Source organism: Panthera uncia, chromosome D4 (assembly GCF_023721935.1).
Source record: "Panthera uncia isolate 11264 chromosome D4, Puncia_PCG_1.0, whole genome shotgun sequence".
Taxonomy (NCBI): domain Eukaryota; kingdom Metazoa; phylum Chordata; class Mammalia; order Carnivora; family Felidae; genus Panthera; species Panthera uncia.
Genome location: NC_064807.1, coordinates 41,176,515 through 41,203,863, shown reverse-complemented (window position 1 = coordinate 41,203,863; position 27,349 = coordinate 41,176,515). Strand labels below are relative to the sequence as shown.

General features: G+C 36.6%; 1 protein-coding gene across 4 annotated transcripts in view; it reads right to left on the bottom strand.

Annotated features, from left to right (window-relative positions):
- CNTLN (centlein) overlaps window positions 1-27,349 on the bottom strand; it is a 323,473-nt gene that overhangs the window by 183,437 nt on the left and 112,687 nt on the right. For all 4 annotated transcript variants that reach the window (XR_007455010.1, XM_049618615.1, XM_049618453.1 and 1 more), the window contains exons 6-7: window positions 24,750-24,887; window positions 7,753-7,911 (exon numbers count right to left, since the gene is read on the bottom strand). Coding sequence is in view for 3 of the 4 variants with exons in the window: in XM_049618615.1 (XP_049474572.1) it covers window positions 7,753-7,911; window positions 24,750-24,887 (297 nt within the window). In the remaining variant the exon portion in view is untranslated. The remainder of the gene's footprint in view (window positions 1-7,752; window positions 7,912-24,749; window positions 24,888-27,349) is intronic.

Genomic DNA, 27,349 nt, shown 5'->3' with positions numbered 1-27,349 from the left:
GCAAGTTATCTCCAGAAACAGGACACCAAACTCCAAGCCCTTTAATTTTCAGGGACTTCTACTGAAGTACTCTCCTTCCCTTGCTTTTATTAGTGTTAAGGAACAAGATACTTTATGAACCTTTACAATTTTGGAAGTGCATATGCTCTGTGACCCAATGACTAATTTGGCTAAAGAATAAAATTTTCCTTATTTAGTGATTAAGTATACTATTTGTTACTCTGACTGAGACAATAACTTCTACAATTGAAAACCACATCTGTTTGCAGCAGAAAAATGAGAAGAGAAACTCTGATTTAACATGCGGTTTAAACAGAAAGAATGCATCAGCTAACTCCTTATTTTCCCAGACTGATATTAGCTTGTGTCATATAATTATCATTAAATAGTACAAAAAGCGATAAAACACATATATAGTATCCCAAACATATTAGATGGTCTAGAAATTATAAATGTTATGCAATCTCTATCTATAGTTATATCACACACATGTATATAAATGATGTGCAAAGGTAGAAAAACAATTAAAACTTATAAATGGCTACAGGCTCAACAGAAGAAAACACACTAGCTTACTTTTATTTATTTTGATGGGTCTGTCTCTTCCAGAGGAGCCCTCCACATTATTAGGTTTTGTGTATAAGACTAATGATTTGTTATGGGTACCTCTGGAAAAATATGCTTCACCTCTTTCCTGGGGTCAAAGTTTTTTCCAGTTTTCTCTCTTCACCTTTGTCTCCCTTTCAGGTTCCCCTCAACTTACCACTGAGGGCAACTAATTTTATCTTTCCTGATAATGAAATGAATATTATGGAATAAATCAACTTAATAAATGGGAGAAAGGAGGAGAAATGGAGGGAAAACAAAAATAAAAAAAAAAAAGAGTTAAGAGAAGAGAATTGAAAGAAAGAGCACAGAGGAAACAGAAACTCCATGAGAAATAGTAAATTAAGAAGACCTAACTTGTGGGTGCCTGGGTGGCTCAGTCAGTTAAGCATCTGACTTCAGCTCAGATCATGATCTCACAGTTCATGAGTTCAAGCCCTGTGTTGGGCTCTGTGCTGACAGCTCAGAGCCTGGAGCCTGCTTCAGATTCTGTGTCTCCCTCTCTCTCTGCCCCTCCCCCACTCGTACTCTGTCTCTCTGTCTCTCTCTTTCTCAAAAATGAATATAAATTTTTTTTAATTTTAAAAAAATTAAAAATTGCCATGCCATAGCATAATAAAAGAAACCACATTTTTATAACCAGGACAAAGAGTAGCTGAAGAATAATGATGACAGCCCTTTGCACAGAGGATAGTAACATGCGAGGATCCCTCTTCACCAAAAAGGATGTAATGGAGTCAGCACTGCACCCAAAATCGGACTGGAATTCATGACCCTGAGAACCAGTCACATGCTCTTCTGACTGAGCCAGCCAGGCACCCAGCAATGAACTCTTTTGAGTAACATTTAACTTAGGTATCAAGATAAATTTCCCAACATAAAGTTACTGAACATTAAAAGAATTTTGATGAGAATGAATGATGCAAGTTTACAGAATCTATTTACAGAACATTTAAGACCACATTATTCTATGTATAACTGAATGATACAGTGGGCTTTGTAATAGAGTTTAAGATTGTGGGTTCTGGACCCAAGATCACCTAGATTTGAATTCTACCATCTTTAAACAATATTCTAAGCCTCAATACTTGATCTATAAAACAATAAGGAATAATAATAATATACCATATAGGGTTGGTGTGAGACTTAGTGACACAAAAGGCATTTTCCCAGTTGCTAATACACAATAAGCTCAATAAATGTTCACCACTATTACTATATGGTTGCTGGATATGACTTGCATTGTGCCTCAGCCTATATATCATGTGTTTCTAAAATAATGTGTGTAAATGGAAACACAGATTCTCCTTGGCTTATCATAAAATCTTATATTGTTTATTTATGATTGTGCTCCAACTAGATGGCCTTTCTACTTGTCTTCTTAGTTTCTCCATATTTTACCACTTTAGAACTATTTACTCACCCAAATAGTTAAAAATTAAGTGGACTAGAATATTTAAATTAAGACAGAAAAATATGCCTGCAAAGTTTGAAAATACTCTTACTTTCAAGTAAGAATCTATGATTTTTAAACTGATTATCGAAAGTGGTATATCATTGCACAACAACTCCTTAAGGTTCAACAATTTAACATTTACTGATCATCTCTCATGTGGCCACAGGTCCCCTTCAAACTTCATGATGTCCTGTGCATTCTCAACATTTAATAACTTAAATGAGGCTTTTTTATGTATGAACTAAGAGTAAACTGTAAAGCATTAATATGATGTTACTAGCTTTTTCATAAAAGGAATGGTTTCCTAGGCCTGGGTGTGAGGTGTGTGTGTGTGTGTGTGTGTGTGTGTGTGTGTGTCTGCATATTTCATACTCTCTAATGAATACTAATGATCTGAACTGACAACAAAGAAATGTTTATTGCACCTTTATTTACAATAGTAAAAAATTTAAACAACATACATGATCAACACTGGAAATATGGTTAAATATATTGCTATTCCCAAAATAGTTATATGTCATGATATTGTTTTAATATAATGTGAAATAAAAGATATTAGTGTATCCACAGATATGTTAAAATGCACTTTAAAAGACTGAAAGGAAATATTCAAAATGTTAAACAGCATTTGCCTCTGGGAGATGGAATTATAAAAGGTTTTTTCTGTGTTTTGATGGGTAATTATTTACACATAGACTACCAAAGAAAAATTAAATGTAGTATCTACTAACTTCAGGCAAAATTCACAAAATATAAATAAATTAAGGACTTCTGAATTAAGTGTAGGTGAGTATACTAATGAAAACTTTATGAATGAACAATTATAATTATCTAAAATAACTTTAAAATTAAAATACCACAAAGAGAATTAAAATTTCAGAATGAGTATCAAGTAAAAAATCAGTTAAATTTCCTATACAGCACCTCTAAGAAGTAACTTTTGAGGAACAAGTTGGAAGAAACAGGAATTCAAAGTGGAGAAAAGAAAAAAAAAAGTAGAGAAAAGAGAGTACAATAAATAGACTAAATAGGGAAATTAAGCCAGATCTTTAGCATCAGATGTCAGTTTGCTCCTTTTTCCTGCCTCTATATTATTCATAAGCACAATATATTCCCATTAAACCTCTCATTATCTAGAATGATTCTTGGAGCATTGTCATAATCCTGGGGAAACATGCATAAGGTTTCAAAATTCTCCAAATTAGAGTTTGATAAGCTCTACTTCTCCCAATTTGGTAAAGACATTAACTAGGGAATTTATGACTTAAGGTAGATTTCATATAAGAAGAATTATAAGAAATTAAATTGCTTCACTGATGTCTTCTTATCTTCTCAGAATAAATATCACATATATCACTTCATCAAAGGGAGTCTCTTATCCCTAAACATAGGAAAAGGTCCAAGCTATGTACTTCTGCTATTACAACATACATTACTTACATCATACATACATACAACATCATCTTACTCCTGCTACTCAATTATCAGTGATCAACTAGATTTTAAGCTGTAAGAAGTGAAGAATAAAGGTAGTAAAAAGGTTACCTATGCAGACATCAGGGGGAAGAGCTTTCAGGAAGAGGATGCAAATGCAAAGAACTTGAGGTTGAAGAATACTTGGATGTTCAAGGGAAAAAAACAGAATTAAGTGTGGCTGCAGTGGAGAGATTAAGGAGAAGAGATTGCAAAAATGAGATCAGAGAGGTAATGAAGAGCCAGATCATGTACAGTCTCCCAGGTTATAGCAAGAACTTGGAGTTTTATTTTTCATGAGACAGGAAACCAATGGATGGAGGTAAAGGAAGGAAGGACTTACTAAGTTTTAGCAAGAACATCCTGACATCTGTGTTGATAATGGACTCAAAGGGGATAAGGTCAGGAGGAAAGAAATAAAGTGAGAAACTATTCCAAGAATTCATGTGAAACCTGATAGTGGTTTGGACAGAATGGTGACAACAGGGGTAGTAGAAGTAGCAGAATTTCGGACATGTATTGAAGGCAAAGCAGATAATAGCTTAGTTTGAAGGTGTGAAATCTGAGATGCTTATTAGGCTCACAAGTTAAAAAATGTTAAGTACACAATTAGATATACTCTTTCCTAATGGCGCCTGGTGGCTCAGCTAGCTGGTTAAATGTCTGACTTGATTTTGCCTCGGGTCATGATCTCACAGTTGTGAGATCAAGCCCTGCATTGGGCTCCACACTGGGCTCCTCACTGGGCATGGAGCCTGCTTAAGATTCTCTCTTTGCCTCTCCCTCTGCCCCCTCCCTCGCTCATACTTGGGCACATGAGCACTCATGCTTGCTCGCTCTCTCTCTCTCTCAAAAAAAAAAAATATATATATATATATATGTGTGTGTGTGTATATGTATATATATGTATATATATGTGTATATGCGTATATATGTATATACATGTATATATATGTGTATATATGTATATATATGTATATATGTGTGTATATATGTATATATGAGTATATGTGTGTGTGTGTATATATATAGATAGATAGATATACATATATAGATATATATGTATGTATATCTTTCCTGAAGTTCACACAAGACATCCAGAGTAGATAATCAAATGTGGGAGTCATCATATGGACAATTATGATTTTGAAAGCCTAGGTGACTGGATAAAATCACATAGGGTGTGAATTTAAACACAGGAAAAAAAAGACATCCTATAATTAGGGCCTGGGACATTTTAACATTTAGACAACATGGAGACTAGGAAAAGATGTGAAAGAAACAGAAAAGGAACAGCTAGAATTGAAGGAAGAAAACTATACAACCGTAGTGCACTGCAAGTCAGCAGAGGGGGTGGGGGAAAGAAGGTATTTCAAGGAACAGCGAGTCATCAACTAAGACATATGTTGCTGATACATTAAATGAGGATTGATATATGATCACTGAATTGAGCAATGTGGTGGTCACAAGTAATTCTGAGAGGAGAAATTTTAGAAGAGTGAATGAAAGGGGTAAAAACTTGACTGGAGTTGGTTCAAGAGAGAACAAGAGAGGTGAACTTCAAGAAAACTTAAGTTTTTCAAGGAATACTGCTGGAAAAGGAAAAGGAAAGAGAAGGAAGGAATATATATATAGTGAGGGTCAATACATGTTTTTTATTGTTTGTTTTGTTCTTTTCCCCAGATCAGAGACATCACGGCCTGTTTATATGTGGTTAGGAATGGTCCAGTAAGGAAATGATGCTATAGAAGAGATGGGGAACATCTCCTTCTATGAGAAAGTTGGTAACAACAAAAAGTTGGAGAGGAAGACCGTAATAATCATCAAATTATAAATCCACACTATATATGTTCATGCTGGAGGACAAAGAGGAGCAGGAGAAGAGCCAGAACTCTATGTATTGTAGTGGAAATACATCCAGTGCACATTTTTGAAAATGACAAGTTAAAGAACAGTAAGTTAATAAATATTAAAATTATAACATGCCTCGATTTGTGATTATGTGTGTATGTACACACACATCTAATATCTAATGCATGAAAAGGGTCTGGAATGACTACTCAGATGATTATCCCTGGGGACAGATGAAATGAATTGGGGTGAGTGGAAGGGTATTCGAGTCTGTTAGACTAGCAGTATCAGGACTTCTATACTATTATTTCTGTTTCTTATAATAATGTATTCTTGTAATGTTTGTATAATTAACAAAGAAAATAATTTTAAAATATTCTGTTCTCCTAGAGAAATTCTCAGATACATTCAAATATTAAGAGTGGTTACTTCTGGGGCAAGGGCTTCAGGTAGGCAGGCAGAATACTTTATATTTTTATTTCATACACTCCTGTATTATTTAAGAATTTATCACAAGCATCTAATACTTTGGTAATAATTATTTTAATTTAAAATGTTTAAGTATTGGGGCGCCTGGGTGGCTCAGTCGGTTAAGCATCCGACTTCGGCTCAGGTCATGATCTCACGGTCTGTGAGTTCGAGCCCCGCGTCGGGCTCTGTGCTGACAGCTCAGAGCCTGGAGCCTGTTTCAGATTCTGTGTCTCCCTCTTGCTCTGACCCTCCCCCGTTCATGCTGTCTCTCCCTGTCTCAAAAATAAATAAACGTTAAAAAAAAAAATTAAAAAAAAATAAATAAAATGTTTAAGTATTCAATTGTGTGAAATGATTAAGAATCTACAAAAGTTCTCAAGTAGGTTATAAAAGAGATGGTTGCTCTATGTAGGTATCGCTAAAGAAAATCAGCCAAAAAGTAGAATTAAGGCTGAAACATTTTGTCTTAAATTTTTAGTCAAGCAACTAAAAAAATTCTTAGAACACAAGATTGAAAAATGAAATAGCCAAGGAAACACTGCTTTTTTTCCTCTTTAGCAAGTTCTTTCTTGCTGAGAGTAGAAAGAGTAAAAGAAATATTAGCATATAAGAGAAAAGGGTTATGAGGTTATTACCAAGCAACCTTAAAGATGTATTTGAATATAAATTGCCATGGGTGGGGGGCTTTTAAGCAAAAATTAAGAAAGAAAAAGAAATATTTGAGGCAAATATACAAGTGAAAAGGATGAAAAAATTAAAGTTACTAATAAGATCCAATTTTCCAAGTCATTTTAGTAATGGAGCCTGGTTTGGAGGCAAAAGCAAAATAGGCAATCCCACCATACAGAACAAAAAGAGGAAGCGGCTCTATTCTAAGTGGAGAGAACAGGCCCTACCCTTCCCTCCTTATCATCTGCATCCTGAGGGAAACTCTAGAGGAACACAGAACACAGATTGAAAACCACTGTTCCAAAGCATTATTTAAAAATAAGTGCTTAACGTTTACTTAATAGTTATTTACTATTACTACTAACATAAAAATGTTAATTATAGGTATTGGATTTTCATGGTCCTTTTTTAGAAGAGGGAGTTAAATAGAAAACAACAACACAGATTGCACTATTTAACCACTCTAAGCCTTGGCTGCCTCAACTATTAAAAAGGAATAAAATCAATCTTATGAGATTGACCTATACAGAAACCAAATTATTTCTATAAATAACTTGGTACACTACACAAAACATAAAGAATTCAATAAAGGTGGTTTTTTTAATTACTAGCCATAATTATTGTTGCTGAGTCAGTCAGCATGCCTAAATAGCTGGGTAAGCCTTCTTAAGTGGTTCCTAAAACAACTGTAAAGTAAAATGACTACTTAAAAGAAGCAGACAAAAAAGAGAAACATCCTTGGAAAATACTGACCCTGAAGCCTTCCTCAGCATACCCATTTGTGTCTGTGCAGATATGCCAATGAAACAATGCACAATTCTATAATGAAAGACTGCTTTAGGTCATAAACTATAATCATAACAGAGGAGTGATTTCTCATAATACAAGGCTGAGAAATTCCATTCCCCAAGTCCTTTCTGGTTTGGGGGCTACAGTCACAGTATGTTTCATAGTAGATATTGAAATTCCAATTTATAAAAACAATATCCTACAGAGTAAATTTGCATCTATATCTTAAATGTTTCAGCTTTAACAGCCATATAGAAAAGTCACAAAATTTTACATATTACCAAATTGAGCTGTATTTCATTTTTAATTTTGAAGAAACATATGTAAAAGGGAGTAGTAATAAAGAAATGTTGAAATCTGAAAAAAAATTGAATTCTATATATTTGTATAAGTGCATCCATATACATTTACATTTTTATGACAGAATAGAAGCATACTTTTTGATATGATATGCTTTCGGCTGTGTGGACGTCTTCCTGATTCCTCAGTACTTTCTGTGTGTCCATGTTCAGAACCTGGAGCTGCTGGATCAGCTCCGCTTGCTGTGCTGTGTGCGCACTGTTCTGTTTGTATAGGTTCTGCAGCTCCTGCAACTCCTTCCTGTGCAAAGCGAGCCATAAACAGGGACAAGCATGAATAAAGACCATCTCAGTTAAATAACTGTGTTCATCTAAGTTATAGATCGTCTTCCAGTTTTTTTATCTATTATTTTTTACTGCAGGCAAACATATTAATGAAAGAAATAACATATAAAGTTATTTAATATTTATCACATACACCTAGAAAGTATTGATAGAACTACTATGACTTTCAAAGCCAAATACTTATCAATTTTCTTTTATAGCTTGATAGTAATAAAAACCTTGGATATACAGACATAGCACCACCTTCTTATTGAAATTAAGTTACACTTCAGTTCCAAGAATTGATAAGTACTGATGCCAACAATAGTTATCAGTTTTGAATACAGGGTAAGTCAGCCTTTCATTGCATATTATACAGAACTTCAGATGCATTAAAAGGAATCCCAAAAGGCAGATTAAATTTCAAACCAAAGTTTCTTAAAGCACCACTAGTTTGCAACCTCAGAGATCTGGGTGGGGATTCCTGTGACTCTTCTAATCCAGACTGAAGGAAAAGATAAGGCAAAAAAAAAAAAAAAAGGTAGAAGGAAGGAGAGCAACACAAGGTGAAAACAGTGATTCCAACCAATCCCGGGTGCAACTGGTAAGGAGGAGAACAAATGAACTGGTAGTGGTAGTAATGAAGGCACTAAGGGTCCAGGAAAACCCTACTTCCTGGTATAGGGGTTGCCAGAGTTCCATGGTAGGGAATCCCATGTGAAACAGATCACATAAAATTGGAACATATTTTGTATATTCAATTTGAAGAGAAAAATATTTATAGAAATACATTTCACAGGGGCGCCTGGGTGGCGCAGTCGGTTAAGCGTCCGACTTCAGCCAGGTCACGATCTCACGGTCCGTGAGTTCGAGCCCCGCGTCAGGCTCTGGGCTGATGGCTCGGAGCCTGGAGCCTGTTTCCGATTCTGTGTCTCCCTCTCTCTCTGCCCCTCCCCCGTTCATGCTATGTCTCTCTCTGTCCCAAAAATAAATTAAAAAACGTTGAAAAAAAAAAAATTAAAAAAAAAAAAAAAAAGAAATACATTTCACAGAACAACACATTATAATATGTATTCTGGAGACTGTATTTTTTAATGCAACTTTTTAAAAACTATAACCTCAAACTAAAAATTAATTTCTATAAGGTAAGTCTTAAAAGAAGGAACAAAGGAGATATGCAAACAGTTGTTGAAGATGATAAATATTAATATGGGAGAAATGAGCTCTATTTTTAGAAGTTTGGAATATCGTTTTCCAAATAGCACAACAATCCCTCCATCCATACAGATACATGAACATACACTGTCTGTCTCAGTCCTTTCAGGCCGCTATCACAAAATATCATACATTGGGTAGTTTACAGACAACAGAAACTTATTTCTCATAGTTGTGGAGTCTGGAAGTCAGGGATCAGAGTGCCCAGTCAGGGCTCTCTTCTGGGTCAGAGACTTCTTGTATCCTCACAAGGTAGACAGACATTCGGCAGCTCGGGGAGGTCTCTTTTAGAAGAACACTATTCCCATTCATGAGGGCTCTATCCTCATGACCTAAACATCCCCCAAAACCCCTCCTCCTAATGCCATCACATTAGGCGTTAGGATTCCAACATATTATTTCGGGTGGATACATTCAGACTATAGCATCATCTTTTTGAAACTTATTTTAAAAAACTATTTATTTAAAAAAACTAAAACCTGCAGTAAATAACAGTCCAAAAACGAGAGAGGAGAGAGAAGAGAATCAATAATGGCACAATGCCTGCAGGATATACAATGCTCACATGAGAAGGGGAAGAGAGACCCATAGTAAGAATGCTTGCTGAGTACTGCCGTTTCCAGAATAATACTGGTAAAAATTATCAAATAAGATAGGCAATAGATGTATAATAAAATTCTATCTCAGTATATAGTCAAGATATATGTTTGGAAACCCAAGTAAATGTTGCATTTAGAACGGGGACATAATGAGAAAACATACCATCTTTCAGTGCAATGTGAAACACAGCAAATTTACTTCTCTTCCAATGCTAGAAATATTTGTTATTTCTTAAAGAGAAGATCAGTAGCTGGCTTGCATTTAAGGGTCATGTGGAACAAAATGTATGTATCTTTAGTCAGAAAAAAACATACTCAAGAATAGGGAAATGCTCACACTATGAGGCACCTGAGGATTAAAAATCAACTAAGGGGGGGCACCTGGGTGGCTCAGTCGGTTGGGCGGCCGACTTCGGCTCAGGTCACGATCTCGCGGTCCGCGAGTTCGAGCCCCGCGTCGGGCTCTGGGCTGATGGCTCGGAGCCTGGAGCCTGCCTCCGACTCTGTGTCTCCCTCTCTCTCTGCCCCTCCCCCGTTCATGCTCTGTCTCTCTCTGTCTCCAAAATAAATAAACGTTAAAAAAAAATTAAAAATCAACTAAGGGAATAGCATACCCCTGTCTCTCATCCCATGCATGTCCTAGGCATACTCCCAGTAAGTGGAATGGAAGCATAATCTTACACTATCGAGATAAGTTTCTTTCTCTTCTTTCTACTTGAAAAGTAGATGCAATGGGATGTACACCATTGTTGCAAATACGAAATGTGGAATTTGATTAGTATCAAAGTAAGCAATAAAGCTTACAAAAGGCACACGTCTGGACCACTAGCAAACACTTAATTTGTCTAGATCTTTCCTCGTTTGAAAACAAGTAAAGAAAAACTGGACTTACTAAAAAAGGGGAGTACTAAGAATTAAGAAAAAAGAAAGTTTATTGTACATACTCGGAGGAAAAGTATACCTCTGAGTAGAAATTACTAAAGGAATTAGAAGGAAGGTCTAGAAAATGTATAAAAAAGAAATCATACTTCTCTGAATTATCAATAGAAAGACAAGATGTAAGGATGATCTTAATAAAGCCTCTGTGAAGGTAGGAACTTTTTTGTTCACTACTACAAACAGAGCACCTAAGGTAATTCCTGTCCCTTATTGTAGTTGTTGGTGTATTATATACATCTTATGCATATTTCCAGATTCAGTCTATACCTGCCTCTTAGACTCTCATTCCCTTGCTCTGTCTCAGCCTATTAACTGCCACTTAAGCCTATGAAATTTATACAGCTCATCTGGCTCCACTGCTTGAAGTCAACCAGCTGCACGCCTAGCGTGTGTGTCTCCTTGTACCATTTCCAGATTAGGATAAAATGCTACAACACAGGCATGGTATATGCAGCAAACTTTTATCAATGTAAGACAAAACACAAGAAGAAAACAGACAGGTAACTTGTTTTCTTTTTCCATCCGATGGATTGCTCTAGAGCATCGTTTCTCTCCTACAGCCTGTTCAGAATCACCCTGGGTAGCAAATTCAGTGCACCTGCTATCTCTTCATGGTTCATCACAAAGCAGTAGCCAGCACAATAGTGCATTTCCTTGAATTACTCTTTATCCTTGCTTGCCTCATTCTTCTCTCTCTTTCTCTCACTCACTTACCCCTGGAATTGAATCTCCTAAGTAAGCAATCAGGACTTAATCCTTCCCTCATGCTCTGTTTGCTAGGATATATGGGATAAGACAGTTGTTGAATGGATGAAATGAAAAGGATAACATAAAGAGATACTGTTAAAAAGGAAAGATACCCTAATAACATCAAAATGTATAATTACAGTTATAAGGAAAATAAAAGCTATGGAAAATAAAGTTAATTGGTAGGTTCAAACTTGAGAATTTCCTGTAGACACAGATAAAAAGGAGTCAAGGAAAGTATGAGAGACTTGAGACAGCTCTGAGAACCGACAACATTTCCTCAAGAAGAATGTCAAGTGCTGTTAAAAATACTGGATGCCTGAAAGATAAATCCGGTGATTTTTTAGTTACAGTGATGCTATCTAAGGGATTGAGTGGGCCATGGGATAAATTAGGAATATCCCTGTGGAGATCAAGTTTGATACCAAAGACTGACAGAGGGTTTCCGGCAGCTTCTCTAGGTTATTCTGCAGTTAAAAAAAATCTGGATGGTTTATAAAAACAAAGATTTACTGCTTGCTCACATTACATGTGGCTTTCCTCTATCTTAAGACTCAAACTGCAGCAGCAGACTATATTAGGAATATACTATTCTGGTGGCAGAGGACGAAAAGCAAAGGCAAATCAAGCAATGCTTCTTTTAAAACATTAGGACATGGCATATATTACTTTCACTCTTGTCTCACAGGCCAAAATAAGTCACATGGCTAAACACGAGGACACTGGGGGAGAAAGCATACTCTAGCAACAGGGAAGGCCCTATTAAAAAAGAGCCCCTGGCGACTGGGTGGCTCAGTCGGTTGAGCGTCCGACTTCAGCTCAGGTCATGATCTCACAATTTGTGGGTTCGAGCCCTGCATGGGGCTCTGTGCTGACAGCTTGGAACCTGGAGCCTGCTTCAGATTCTGTGTCTCCCTCTCTCTCTGCCCCTCCCCGACTCATGCTCTGTCTCTGTCTCTCAAAAATAAATAAAAATGTTAAAAATTTTTTTTAAAAATAAGCGCCTGATGTTGGGATGAGCACTGGGTGTTGTATGGAAACCAATTTGACAATAAATTATATTTAAAAAGAAAAATAAATAAATAAATAAAAATGAGCCCCTGAGGTGAATCAAAACAGAGTGAAGGAATGAACACATCAAAAGTAAAAAGTTAGGTGATGAGCACTGAAGCAAAATACAGAACTAATCCTAAACATCTTTGGTCACTTTGGTTACAAGTGTCATATATCTCAAGTTGCAAAATCAGGAGTTAAAATGGTTGAATGTATGTTCTATTTTCCAAAGTTTACACAGCAGGTCTCAAAATGAACTAAAGATGAAATGTGGATTAAAAAAATACATAATGAGATTGACCTCCAAAGTTTTTCATGCCATTTCCTTCTTAGCTTTAGAGAGAGTCAGTGCTTTTTATAGAGAAAGGTTTAATAATTCCCTCAATTTCATATCAGTGTCTCATTGTTCCATCATATCATAAAAAGCTGAAGTTATTACTTATTAAAAGAACACGTTCAGTATAGTCCCTTTTATCTAAAAATTTCTATCCACCTAATATTTAATCTATAAATATAAATTGAGAAAAATCTAGAATGATCTCACAAAATTTTAATGGCTTTTACTTGTCTGGAGTTGTATTTTAAGTGTAGTATTTTTCCTCTATCTTCTTTGTACTTTTCTATACTTCATGCGCTATTTTTTCTTTTTATTATTATTTTTAATATAATTTATGCATGAATTATTTTTAATAATTCACATGTATCATTATCCTAAATGATTATATACTTGTTTTGTTTATCATAAAAATGTAAACAAAAATAAAGAACAGCAATATTAATTTCAGAAGAATTAGAATCCAAGGAAAATATTTACATGCAAAAAAGTAAAAGTGAAATTCACAGTAAAAACAAAAGAACTGTGAACACTTTACCCACCAAATCATAGCACATCAAAACATGTACAGCAAAAAACTATAAGCAATGAAAGGAAAATCAGTTGTAAACTACAGGGGAAGGAAATATCCCATTTAAAATAGTAACAAAAACATGAAATAGCTAGGAATAAATTTAACAAGAAATGTCAAAACTCATTAGAAACTTAAAACAAATTTCTAAGGATACAAAGGCACTGAAACAAATGGAATGGCATACCACCCTCTGGGACAGGAAGATTGGCATCATAAAGATGTCAATTCTCAGGCTTACTTGTAAATTTGATGCTCTAATGAAATACCAAACAAGAAATATGCAAGTTTATTCTAAAGTTTATACCAAAAACTTAATAAGCAATAAATGTCCAGGAAAAGAGCGGTAATGGAGAATGTACCATATATTCTCCAATGTTCATTATGTCTTCCTACTCTCTAATACTCTAGCCTAGAGGCCAACCTCTACAGACTGCATTACACTGGCTCCTTGTCCTCAGCCTCTGACTGAATTTGATCAGTTAGAAGTGCTGGCTGGTGATTAGAGAGGGTAAAGGAGACAAAATTGTGTCAAGGTATTTCTTTCCCTGGCTCCCACTATGCTGAACCACAGTCGGCAGTGTCTCTGTTCCCCTGTCTAAAGACACATCTGTTAGGCAAACTCTCTCCAGGACAGACTTTTCACAAGATCTGGTTTGAGCTTCTCTCCTTGCTCCTTCTGGTCTGGAGGTAGTAATGGTTTTCTGTTGTTGATAATCTGCATTATTCTAAATCTCAGTACCTATTTGGAGAGAATTGACATCTTTATCATATTGAACCTTCTAAACCATGACCTTTGTATATCCCTATTAGACCCTTTATTTGTGTCAGTAATGTTTTCCACTTTTCTGCACAGAGGTAACACACAGCTTTCATTACACATACGCTTCATATATTTAGTCATATTATAAATGATATTATTTCTATATATTAAGTCCACTTCCTAAATTTTTGCTGAAATAAAAGTGCAGTTGAATTTTATTCACTAACATTGCATCTACCAAGTGTACTAAATAAACCCACTAATGAATTTGAAAAGTGTTTCTGTAAGTTATTTTGAGTTTTCTATGCAAATTAATTATATTATAGGCAAATAATTGGGTCTTTTCCCATCAAGTCCAGTTCTTAGGTCTTTAGTTTTTATTCTTAATACTTAATATGTCTGACTATATGTGGGATATTAATTTGAAAAACTGTGGATATAATTTGAGGACAGAATTGTTGTATCATCTTACAGAGATAATTTACACTTGCTTCTGCTAAGGGTCTGGGAACACTAGTAATCCAGGTGTATCAACCAATCCAATTTCAGGATTCTGACTTTGACATTTCTTTTTTTTTTTTTTAATATTTATTTCTTTTTGAGAGAGAGAGAGGGAGACAGAGACAGAGACAGAGCATGAGCATGAGCAGGGGAGGACAGAGCAGGAGGGTCAGAGGGAGTGGGAGACCCAGACAGAATCTGAAGCAGGCTCCAGGCTCTGAGCTGTCAGCACAGAGCCCAATGGGGCATCTGAACCCATGAACCGTGAGATCATGATCTGAGCTGAAGTTGGGTGCTTAACCAACTGAGCTACCCAGGTGCCCCTAACTTTGACATTTCTAATCCAAATTATGACTGCACTATCTTGACTTTTATTTTTTTATTTTTTGTAGGAGATTCACAAGTAATGTCTAAGAAAAATTCCCAACTCATTTAATCCTATCTCCCTGTAATTTAGCCCACTATCCATATAGCCATTTAGTCCACCCTCCATGTAATTATAGAATCATTAGCTATTCAGACAAAACTTTTGGTTAGGAAACCTAACTGGCTAGCACTTTATGCAAGTTCTAGTTATAAATTTGGATGCTCTGTATGCATTATAAGCATGTACCTTATTATACAAGTACTGATATTTATTTATACTCTAATTCAGGATAAAAATTATTTGAGGTTGAGTTCACAACAATGTTTCATATCATAGTGAGTGACATGAATATTCAATACATATACAAATAATTATGAATTCCAAAGACATAAACCCATAAAGAAATATAGCTTGGGGGCGCCTGGGTGGCTCAGTTGGTTAAGCGTCCGACTTCAGCTCGGGTCACGATCTCGCGGTCCGTGAGTTCGAGCCCCGCATCGGACTCTGGGCTAATGGCTCAGAGCCTGGAGCCTGCTTCCGATTCTGTGTCTCCCTCTCTCTCTGCCCCTCCCCCGTTCATGCTCTGTCTCTCTCTGTCTCAAAAATAAATAAACGTTAAAAAAAAAAAAAAGAAATATAGCTTGGACAACTCTGTCATACATCAATAAAGAAAAGTATATCCAAATAAGAAAGTGCCTAGAACGTTTTCCCCACAATTATGGCTTTGTGCATCTTTTGTGCAATATACAGATTCAGTAAAGTGATACTGGTATATCATAATCACCACCATCCCCCTCTAAGAAATAAAAATCATAAAGGAAAGGAGACACATAATACACCCAACTTATTCAGACAACTCAGGAAAAATACTACAGACATCTCAACTACAACCCTAATGAGGGTTTGAGTCATAGTCCTCTGCTCCAAACTTCCAACTCCACCTCTTTTTTTTTTATTTATTTATTTATTTTTTTTATTTTTTATTTTTTATTTTTTAATATATGAAATTTACTGTCAAATTGGTTTCCATACAACACCCAGTGCTCATCCCAAAAGGTGCCCTCCTCAATACCCATCACCCACCCTGCCCTCCCTCCCACCCCCCATCAACCCTCAACTTGTTCTCAGTTTTTAACAGTCTCTTATGCTTTGGCTCTCTCCCACTCTAACCTCTTTTTTGTTTTTTTGCCTTCCCCTCCCCCATGGGTTTCTGTTATGTTTCTCAGGATCCACATAAGAGTGAAACCATATGGTATCTGTCTTTCTCTGTATGGCTTATTTCACTTAGCATCACACTCTCCAGTTCCATCCATGTTGCTACAAAAGGCCATATTTCATTTTTTCTCATTGCCACGTAGTATTCCATCGTGTATATAAACCACAATTTCTTTATCCATTCATCAGTTGATGGACATTTAGGCTCTTTCCATAATTTGGCTATTGTTGAGAGTGCCGCTATAAACATTGGGGTACAGGTGCCCCTATGCATCAGTACTCCTGTATCCCTTGGATAAATTCCTAGCAGTGCTATTGCTGGGTCATAGGGTAGGTCTATTTTTAATTTTCTGAGGAACCTCCACACTGCTTTCCAGAGCGGCTGCACCAATTTGCATTCCCACCAACAGTGCAAGAGGGTTCCTGTTTCTCCACATCCTCTCCAGCATCTATAGTCTGCTGATTTGTTCATTTTGGCCACTCTGACTGGCGTGAGGTGATATCTGAGTGTGGTTTTGATTTGTATTTCCCTGATAAGGAGCGACGTTGAACATCTTTTCATGTGCCTGTTGGCCATCCGGATGTCTTCTTTAGAGAAGTGTCTATTCATGTTTTCTGCCCATTTCTTCACTGGGTTATTTGTTTTTCGGGTGTGGAGTTTGATGAGCTCTTTATAGATTTTGGATACTAGCCCTTTGTCCGATGTGTCATTTGCAAATATCTTTTCCCATTCCGTTGGTTGCCTTTTAGTTTTGTTGGTTGTTTCCTTTGCTGTGCAGAAGCTTTTTATCTTCATAAGGTCCCAGTAATTCACTTTTGCTTTTAATTCCCTTGCCTTTGGGGATGTGCCGAGTAAGAGATTGCTACGGCTGAGGTCAGAGAGGTCTTTTCCTGCTTTCTCCTCTAAGGTTTTGATGGTTTCCTGTCTCACATTCAGGTCCTTTATCCATTTTGAGTTTATTTTTGTGAATGGTGTGAGAAAGTGGTCTAGTTTCAACCTTCTGCATGTTGCTGTCCAGTTCTCCCAGCACCATTTGTTAAAGAGACTGTCTTTTTTCCATTGGATGTTCTTTCCTGCTTTGTCAAAGATGAGTTGGCCATACGTTTGTGGGTCTAGTTCTGGGGTTTCTATTCTATTCCATTGGTCTATGTGTCTGTTTTCATGCCAATACCATGCTGACTTGATGATGACAGCTTTGTAGTAGAGGCTAAAGTCTGGGATTGTGATGCCTCCTGCTTTGGTCTTCTTCTTCAAAATTACTTTGGCTATTCGGGGCCTTTTGTGGTTCCATATGAATTTTAGGATTGCTTGTTCTAGTTTCGAGAAGAATGCTGGTGCAATTTTGATTGGGATTGCATTGAATGTGTAGATAGCTTTGGGTAGTATTGACATTTTGACAATATTTATTCTTCCAATCCATGAGCAGGGAATGTCTTTCCATTTCTTTATATCTTCTTCAATTACCTGCATAAGCTTTCTATAGTTTTCAGCATACAGATCTTTTACATCTTTGGTTAGATTTATTCCTAAGTATTTTATGCTTCTTGGTGCAATTGTGAATGGGATCAGTTTCTTCATTTGTCTTTCTGTTGCTTCATTGTTAGTGTATAAGAATGCAACTGATTTCTGCACATTGATTTTGTATCCTGCAACTTTGCTGAATTCATGTATCAGTTCTAGCAGACTTTTGGTGGAGTCTATCGGATTTTCCATGTATAATATCATGTCATCTGCAAAAAGCGAAAGCTTGACTTCGTCTTTGCCAATTTTGATGCCTTTGATTTCCTTTTGTTGTCTGATTGCTGATGCTAGAACTTCCAGGACTATATTAAACAACAGCGGTGACAGTGGGCATCACTGTCGTGTTCCTGATCTCAGGGAAAAAGCTCTCAGTTTTTCCCCGTTGAGGATGATGTTAGCTGTGGGCTTTTCATAAATGGCCTTTATGATCTTTAAGTATGTTCCTTCTATCCCGACTTTCTCAAGGGTTTTTATTAAGAAAGGGTGCTGGATTTTGTCAAAGGCCTTTTCTGCATCGATTGACAGGATCATATGGTTCTTCTCTTTTTTTTTGTTAATGTGATGTATCACGTTGATCGATTTGCAAATGTTGAACCAGCCCTGCATCCCAGGAATGAATCCCACTTGATCATGGTGAATAATTCTTTTTATATGCTGTTGAATTCGATTTGCTAGTATCTTATTAAGAATTTTTGCATCCATATTCATCAGGGATATTGGCCTGTAGTTCTCTTTTTTTACTGGGTCTCTGTCTGGTTTAGGAATCAAAGTAATACTGGCTTCATAGAATGAGTCTGGAAGTTTTCCTTCCCTTTCTATTTCTTGGAATAGCTTGAGAAGGATAGGTATTATCTCTGCTTTAAACGTCTGGTAGAACTCCCCTGGGAAGCCATCTGGTCCTGGACTCTTATTTGTTGGGAGATTTTTGATAACCGATTCAATTTCTTCGCTGGTTATGGGTCTGTTCAAGCTTTCTATTTCCTCCTGATTGAGTTTTGGAAGAATGTGGGTGTTTAGAAATTTGTCCATTTCTTCCAGGTTGTCCAATTTGCTGGCATATAATTTTTCATAGTATTCCCTGATAATTGTTTGTATCTCTGAGGGATTGGTTGTAATCATTCCATTTTCATTCATGGTTTTATCTATTTGGGTCATCTCCTTTTTCTTTTTGAGAAGCCTGGCTAGAGGTTTGTCAATTTTGTTTATTTTTTCAAAAAACCAACTCTTGGTTTCGTTGATCTGCTCTACAGTTTTTTTAGATTCTATATTGTTTATTTCTGCTCTGATCTTTATTATTTCTCTTCTTCTGCTGGGTTTAGGCTGCCTTTGCTGTTCTGCTTCTATTTCCTTTAGGTGTGCTGTTAGATTTTGTATTTGGGATTTTTCTTGTTTCTTGAGATAGGCCTGGATTGCAATGTATTTTCCTCTCAGGACTGCCTTCGCTGCATCCCAAAGCGTTTGGATTGTTATATTTTCATTTTCGTTTGTTTCCATGTATATTTTCATTTCTTCTCTAATTGCCTGCTTGACCCACTCATTCGTTAGTAGGGTGTTCTTTAACCTCCATGCTTTTGGAGGTTTTCCAGACTTTTTCCTGTGGTTGATTTCAAGCTTCATAGCATTGTGGTCTGAAAGTATGCATGGTATAATTTCAATTCTTGTAAACTTATGAAGGGCTGTTTTGTGACCCAGTATATGATCTATCTTGGAGAATGTTCCATGTGCACTCGAGAAGAAAGTATATTCTGTTGCTTTGGGATGCAGAGTTCTAAATATATCTGTCAAGTCCATCTGATCCAATGTATCATTCAGGGCCCTTGTTTCTTTATTGACTGTGTGTCTAGATGATCTATCCATTTCTGTAAGTGGGGTGTTAAAGTCCCCTGCAATGACCACATTCTTATCAATAAGGTTGCTTATGTTTATGAGTAATTGTTTTATATATCTGGGGGCTCGGGTATTTGGCGCATAGACATTTATAATAGTTAGCTCTTCCTGGTGGATAGACCCTGTGATTATTATATAATGCCCTTCTTCATCTCTTGTTACAGCCTTTAATTTAAAGTCTAGTTTGTCTGATATAAGTATGGCTACTCCAGCTTTCTTTTGGCTTCCAGGAGCATGATAAATAGTTCTCCATCCCCTCACTCTCAATCTAAAGGTGTCCTCAGGTCTAAAATGAGTCTCTTGTAGACAGCAAATAGATGGGTCTTGTTTTTTTATCCATTCTGATACCCTATGTCTTTTAGTTGGCGCATTTAATCCATTTACATTCAGTGTTATTATAGAAAGATATGGGTTTAGAGTCATTGTGATGTCTGTATGTTTTATGCTTGTAGTGATGTCTCTGGTACTTTGTCTCACAGGATCCCCCTTAGGATCTCTTGTAGGGCTGGTTTCGTGGTGACAAATTCCTTCAGTTTTTGTTTGTTTGGGAAGACCTTTATCTCTCCTTCTATTCTAAATGACAGACTTGCTGGATAAAGGATTCTCGGCTGCATATTTTTTCTGTTTAGCACACTGTAGATACCGTGCCAAGCCTTTCTGGCCTGCCAAGTTTCAAAGGAGAGATCAGTCACGAGTCTTATAGGTCTCCCTTTATAAGTGAGGGCACGTTTATCCCTTGCTGCTTTCAGAATTTTCTCTTTATCCTTGTATTTTGCCAGTTTCACTATGATATGTCGTGCAGAAGATCGATTCAAGTTACGTCTGAAGGGAGTTCTCTGTGCCTCTTGGATTTCAATGCCTTTTTCCTTCCCCAGTTCAGGGAAGTTCTCAGCTATAATTTGTTCAAGTACCCCTTCAGCACCTTTCCCTCTCTCTTCCTCCTCTGGGATACCAATTATGCGTATATTATTTTTTTTTAGTGTATCACTTAGTTCTCTAATTTTCCCCTCATACTCCTGGATTTTTTTATCTCTCTTTCTTTCAGCTTCCTCTTTCTCCATAACTTTATCTTCTAGTACACCTATTCTCTCCTCTGCCTCTTCAAGCCGAGCCATCGTGGATTCCATTTTGTTTTGCATTTCGTTTAAAGCGTTTTTCAACTCCTCGTGACTGTTCCTTAGTCCCTCGATCTTTGTGGCAAGAGATTCTCTGCTGTCCTGTATACTGTTTTCAAGCCCAGCGATTAATTTTATGACTATTATTCTAAATTCACTTTCTGTTATATTATTTAAATCCTTTTTGATCAGTTCATTAGCTGTTGTTATTTCCTGGAGATTCTTCTGAGGGGAATTCTTCCGTTTGGTCATTTTGGAGAGTCCCTGGCGTGGTGAGGACCTGCAGTGCACTTCCCCTGTGCTGTGGTGTATAACTGGAGTTAGTGGGCGGGGCTGCAGTCCGACCCGATGTCTGCCCCCAGCCCACTGCTGGGGCCACAGTCAGACTGGTGTGTGCCTTCTCTTCCCCTCTCCTAGGGGCGGGATTCACTGTGGGGTGGCGTGGCCCTTCTGGGCTACTTGCACACTGCCAGGCTTGTGTTGCTGGGGATCTGGCGTATTAGCTGGGGTGGGTAGGCAAGGTGCACGGGGCTGGAGGGGCAGGCTTAGCTCGCTTCTCCTTAGGTGATCCACTCCAGGAGGAGCCCTGTGGCAGCGGGAGGGAGTCAGATCCGCTGCCGGAGGTTTGGCTCCGCAGAAGCACAGAGTTGGGTGTTTGCGCGGAGCGAGCAAGTTCCCTGGCAGGAACTGGTTCCCTTTGGGATTTTGGCTGGGGGATGGGCGGGGGAGATGGCGCTGGCGCCTTTGTTCCCCGCCAAGCTGAGCTCTGCCGTCCGGGGGCTCAGCAGCTCTCCCTCCCTTTGTCCTCCAGCCTTCCCGCTTTCCGAGCAGAGCTGTTAACTTCTGACCTCCCAGACGCTAAGTCGCGCTTGCTGTCGGAACACAGTCCGTCCGGCCCCTCCGCTTTTGCCAGCCAGACTCAGGGGCTCTGCTTGGCCGGCGAGCCGCCCCTCCGCCCCGGCCCCCTCCCGCCAGTCCGTGGAGCGCGCACCGCCTCGCCGCCCTTCCTACCCTCTTCCGTGGGCCTCTCGTCTGCGCTTGACTCCGGAGACTCCCTTCTGCTAATCCTCTGGCGGTTTTCTGGGTTCTTTAGGCAGGTGTAGGTGGAATCTAAGTGATCGGCAGGATGCGTTGTGAGCCCCGCGTCCTCCTCCGCCGCCATCTTCCGGAACCTCCCCCCCAACTCCACCTCTATAAGCCCTTACAGTCAAGCTCTTAAAATTACACATGGTCCTTTCTTTTACCATAGTGTAATAAAATGCCCATCTGTGGATATTACTGCCTTATTTACTGTAGCTTATAGCTCTTGCAATACACTAAATTCAAGTATACAAAGGGGCAAAATTTAGTAGAAAATGTAATTATTCAAATGCCATGCACTTAACACTACACTGCATCCTAGATTATGTCCCATGTTCCATCCGAATCATACTCTAAAAGGGAAAGGTCATCATTGGAATATTTTGTGCAGTTATCAGTGTTACATTTTAAGAAAAATATTGATGATACAGATACTGATGATATGGAACACATTCAGAAATGCAACCCCAAACAGTGTAACATCTACAAAGTATATAACATGAAAAATTATGAGAAATAATAGTTAAACAATGAAAAGATAAAGTTATTGATAAAGATATCTTCTATTATTTCAAGATCTATGCAATAGAATAGAGATTAGACTGTCTCTGAGGTTTTCTAAATAAGGATTCAAGATAAATGGGTGGATATTGTAAAAAAAATCAAACTTTAACTCAACTGAACAATGTTCAATTTTAACAATATAAACTGAAAAGAACAGTCTTGAAAAGTAATGAGAAACCTATCAACTAAAAGTGTCAAGCAAAGACCAAAAGGTATATTATCTTATTGAGAAGAAGACAGGAATAAATGACAATTTTAAGATTTCTTACAAATCTAAGATTCTAAGGGCGCCTGGGTGGCTCAGTCGGTTGAGCGTCCAACTTCAGCTCAGGTCATGATTTCACGGTTTGTGGGTTCAAGCCCGGCATCAGGCTCTGTGCTGACTGCTTGCTCAGAGCCTGGAGCCTGCTTCAGATTCTGTCTCCTTCTCTCTCTGCCCCTCCCCTGCTCACGCTTTGTCTCACTCTGTTTCTCAAAAATAAATAAAATGCAAAAAAAAAAAAAATTAAAAATCTAAGATTCTATAACTATGTAAAATTACTTTTCTGATTTCATCAAATTACAGGCTTCAAAAATAATTATACCATGAATAGATAAGCCAATCAGTCTATCACCTATAAATGTTATACTTTTCCTCAACCCTATTAATAAGAAGATTTTTAAATTGTAACACAATGAATTTTTGCTTAGGTAATAAATTTATATATATATACATATATATATATACACACACATATATATACATATATATATACACATATGTATATATATACACACATATATATACATATATATACATATGTATATATATACATATGTATATATATGTGTGTGTGTGTGTGTATATATATATATATATATATATATGTATATATATATATAAAGTGCTACCTAACTAAAACTTCTGCCCTGATAGATATATATAGAGATATCTTGTAATATACAAAATATATGTAAAAATACACAAATATGTATTGAATATAAATATATAATACATAAATACATATTTACATATCAGGTTTTAACCACACAATATTATTATACATAACCGAAATACATAGTGTTTATATATAATATTACATATGTAAATAGTTTATGTGTGTGTATATATATATATATACACATATATATGTATGCACATATATACACAGTAGTACCACCAGAGGATGAAATTGTTTATAAAGGTATATGAAAAACTTTGTAAGATTACTTTAAAAAATTTTTTTAACATTAATTCATTTTTGAGAGACAGAGAGAGAGAGAGCGTGAGTGGGAGGGGGCAGAGAGAGAGGGAGACACAGCATCAGAAGCAGGCTCCAGGCTCCGAGCTGTCAGCACAGAGCCCAACGCAGGGCTCAAACCCACAAACCATGATATCATGACCTGAGCCGAAGTCAGCCGCTTAACGGACTGAGCCACATAGGTGCCCCAACTTTGTACGATTACTTTAATTAGTTTAAGTAAAAATGTACATACATACACACATGTATATAATGTAGGCATGTGTATATATAGATAACATATATATGTGATATGCATGCATATATACCTACATATTTATGACTTATTCTAATATCGTTTTCTGATAAAGGTAAATGAAATAATAGGTAGTTTAAATCTTTCAAAACACTTGAAAACATATTTTTCAAGGAATCCTACTTTCTGAATAGCACTACAAAATTAACTATTTTGATATAGAAAGAGTATCTCATAAACTAAATCTATGTAGAACATAATAAAATAAAAAGTCAAAATTGGATTTCTCATATATTGCCCATTATAAATAACAATAATGAATATCATATAATACCCAGCTGGGAATTTTAGAAGGAAACAATGAATGAATGCATTATGCTTATTAAAAATGGAAACAAAACCACTCTTTAAGAATGCTCTTCCCAATCCTGTGCAACACTTGATTCTCTCAGTTAACGATTCCAAGTTCGGTATTTAAAATCCAGATCATTTCAGGCGCCTGGGTGGCTCAGCTGGTTGAGCGTCCGACTTTGGCTCAGGTCACGATCTCGCGGTCCGTGAGTTCGAGCCCCGCGTCAGGCTCTGGGCTGATGGCTCAGAGCCTGGAGCCTGCTTCCAATTCTGTGTCTCCCTCTCTCTCTGCCCCTCCCCTGTTCATGCTCTGTCTCTGTCTCAAAAATAAATAAATGTTAAAAAAATAAAATAAATAAATAAATAAATAAAATCCAGATCGTTTCAATATACAAACATATGTCTTCATAGAAGACCTATTGTTGTCATTTTAGAGTGTTAATAATAAACATATATGTTGCCATTCTGAATAACTAATGACAGTGCTATATTACATTTGAAATTGAATATACTTGCCTGACAAAGGTAATATCCATATCCTTCTGGATAAGTTCAGTCTGTTTATTATTCAACTGTAATGACACAGCATTATATTTACTCTGTGATACTTCAATTTCTTTTCTTGCTTCAATTAAATCATCTTCAAAGGCCTAAAATCAGAGCACTTATATCATAATCAAACATAATAAGTATCAAATAAGAAATGAAGTGTATTCTATTCAACTAATCTAAAAAATTACAGTAAAAAATTGGTAATGTTTTTAATTTGTTTTGTTTTCACTTAACTAAAAAAATATTTAGTACAAACAATAACTTTCATCCAGTTGCAATTTACTTTTTCCAGAAAATGAAAAAGTATCATAGTGCCTTGGTACAAAAACTAAGAATGTGAAGCAATTAAATTTGAAAATCAAAGTAGAAATGTACTTATTGAAATTATAGTAAGGAAATTATTGTATAGTGAAAAAGCTATTATTGTGTAAGGAAATTATTGTATAGTGAAAGTATATATGAATAAAAAAATTAGTTCATTTACTTAAAGAGTAGCCAGGACAAATGGCAGATATTTCATTATTTCCTCTATTTTAAATGTACACACATTGGGAAAAAAAGGGACAGAACTGTAAAAAATATCAACATAATTGTATAATATTTGAGATTCAGATCATGTTCAGTTTTCCTGATTATGGTGAAATTTTACCCAAGTTTTACAAAGTCGGCCTTTTCCTCCAGATAATTCTCTATTGTTTACATTGTGAAACATTTCAAAATTGATGTTACTTTTAACTATATTTTTTCCAAAATATATTACAAAACTAATTTTGATTATTTTCATAAAGTAGTAAATAAACATATCTAAACATAAAGTATACCCACATAAACACTATACATTGATTATTTGCAGAAGTGAGCACCAGGGTTTAGGCACTCTACTCTACCCCGCACTCCTCTACTCTAGCCATGCTCTCATACTTCACATATTACCCCACGGTAGCTGAAGCAATCTTTTAAAGGTAAAAATAATGTCTTTCGGCCAAGAAAGCACTCTGAGTACTTCTTAAATTTCCATTTATGACAAAAAACAGCAATGAGAGAGAGAGAAAGAGAGAGAGGGAGGGAGGGAGGGAGAAAGAAAAAAGAAAGATCACTGGCATGGATATGAGAAAGCAGAAATCTTTGTGCGCTACTGGTGGGACTATAAATGATGTAACCTGTATGGTCGGCTGGGAGGGTGGTAACTGCTCAAAACATTAAAAAGGTATCTAGTATATAATCCAGCAATATTTCTTGGTATATAAATTCAAAAGAATAGAAAGCAGGATCTTGAAGACATATTGGCATACCCATGTTTATACCAGCACTGTTTATAACAACCAAGAGCTAGAACCACCCTTATGCCAGATATATAAATTTAAAATTAGATTTAAAAATTTAAGTATTTAAAAAATGCAACAATTTTAAAAATCAAAAATAGATATTAAAAATATTTTACATTTTACAATGAGGATGGGGTAGTGAGGAATCAGTATCCAAAACTACTCTACTATACAATTTTAAATGTCCATTTTCCAACAAAAATTACAACATGTAAAAAGAGGAAAGTGTCATCCATACATAGAGGAGAAGAAGCAGTCAATAAAAAATTACTAAAGAAAACCATGCTTCAAAAACATGACAAAGTCTCACCTAATAAAAAACACCATAAAGTGATATAGGTTATTTTTAAACATCCAAGTGGAATTTCTGATGCTAAAAAGCAAAACAACCAAAATGAAGAGCATCAAAAAGTTCACAAGAGGAGCTGAATATTCAATAGGAGATGGCAGAAAAAAGAAAAACTTGAAGATAAATCAAGAAAAAAGAATAACAATAGTCAATAGCCCCAGAAAAATGTGGAACACTATTAAATGCACCAACAGAGCATAATGAAACTACGAGAAGGAGAGGTAAGAGAATAAAGAAACAGAAAAAATATTCAAAGAAATAATGACTGAAAACTACCAAACAATCATGAAAAAAATTAATGTAACATCCAAGAAGCACAAAACCTCCATGGACTGTACATGCAGAAATCCACAGACATATCATAGTAAAAATACTGACAGCCAAAACCAAGAAAAAATCTTAGAAACCATAAGAGAAAAACCACTCCTCATTTTCAAGAGACCTCAGTAAGATTAACAACTGACTCTTCTTCAGAAACAATAGATGTCAGAGACAGTGAGATAACATATTCAAAGTGCTCAAACGAAAAAAAAAACTGCTAACACAGAATCATATATATAGTAAAACTATCATTTCAAAATGAAGGTGACAACAGGCATCTGGGTGGCTCAGTCAGTTAAGTGTCCAACTTCAGCTCAGGTCATGATTTCGTGGTTTGCAAGTTTGAACCCTGCACTGGGCTCTGTGCTGACAGTTTGGACCCTGGAATCTGCTTCAGATTTTGTGTCTCCCTCTCTCTGACCCTCCCCCACTCATGCTCTGTCTCTCTCTTTCAAAAATAAATAATCATAAAAAAATTTTTTTAATTAAAAAAAAATGAAGGTGACAAGTGACATCAAGAAAATGGCAGAGTAGGCAGCTCCAAGCACTCTTGCCCTGGCAGAAA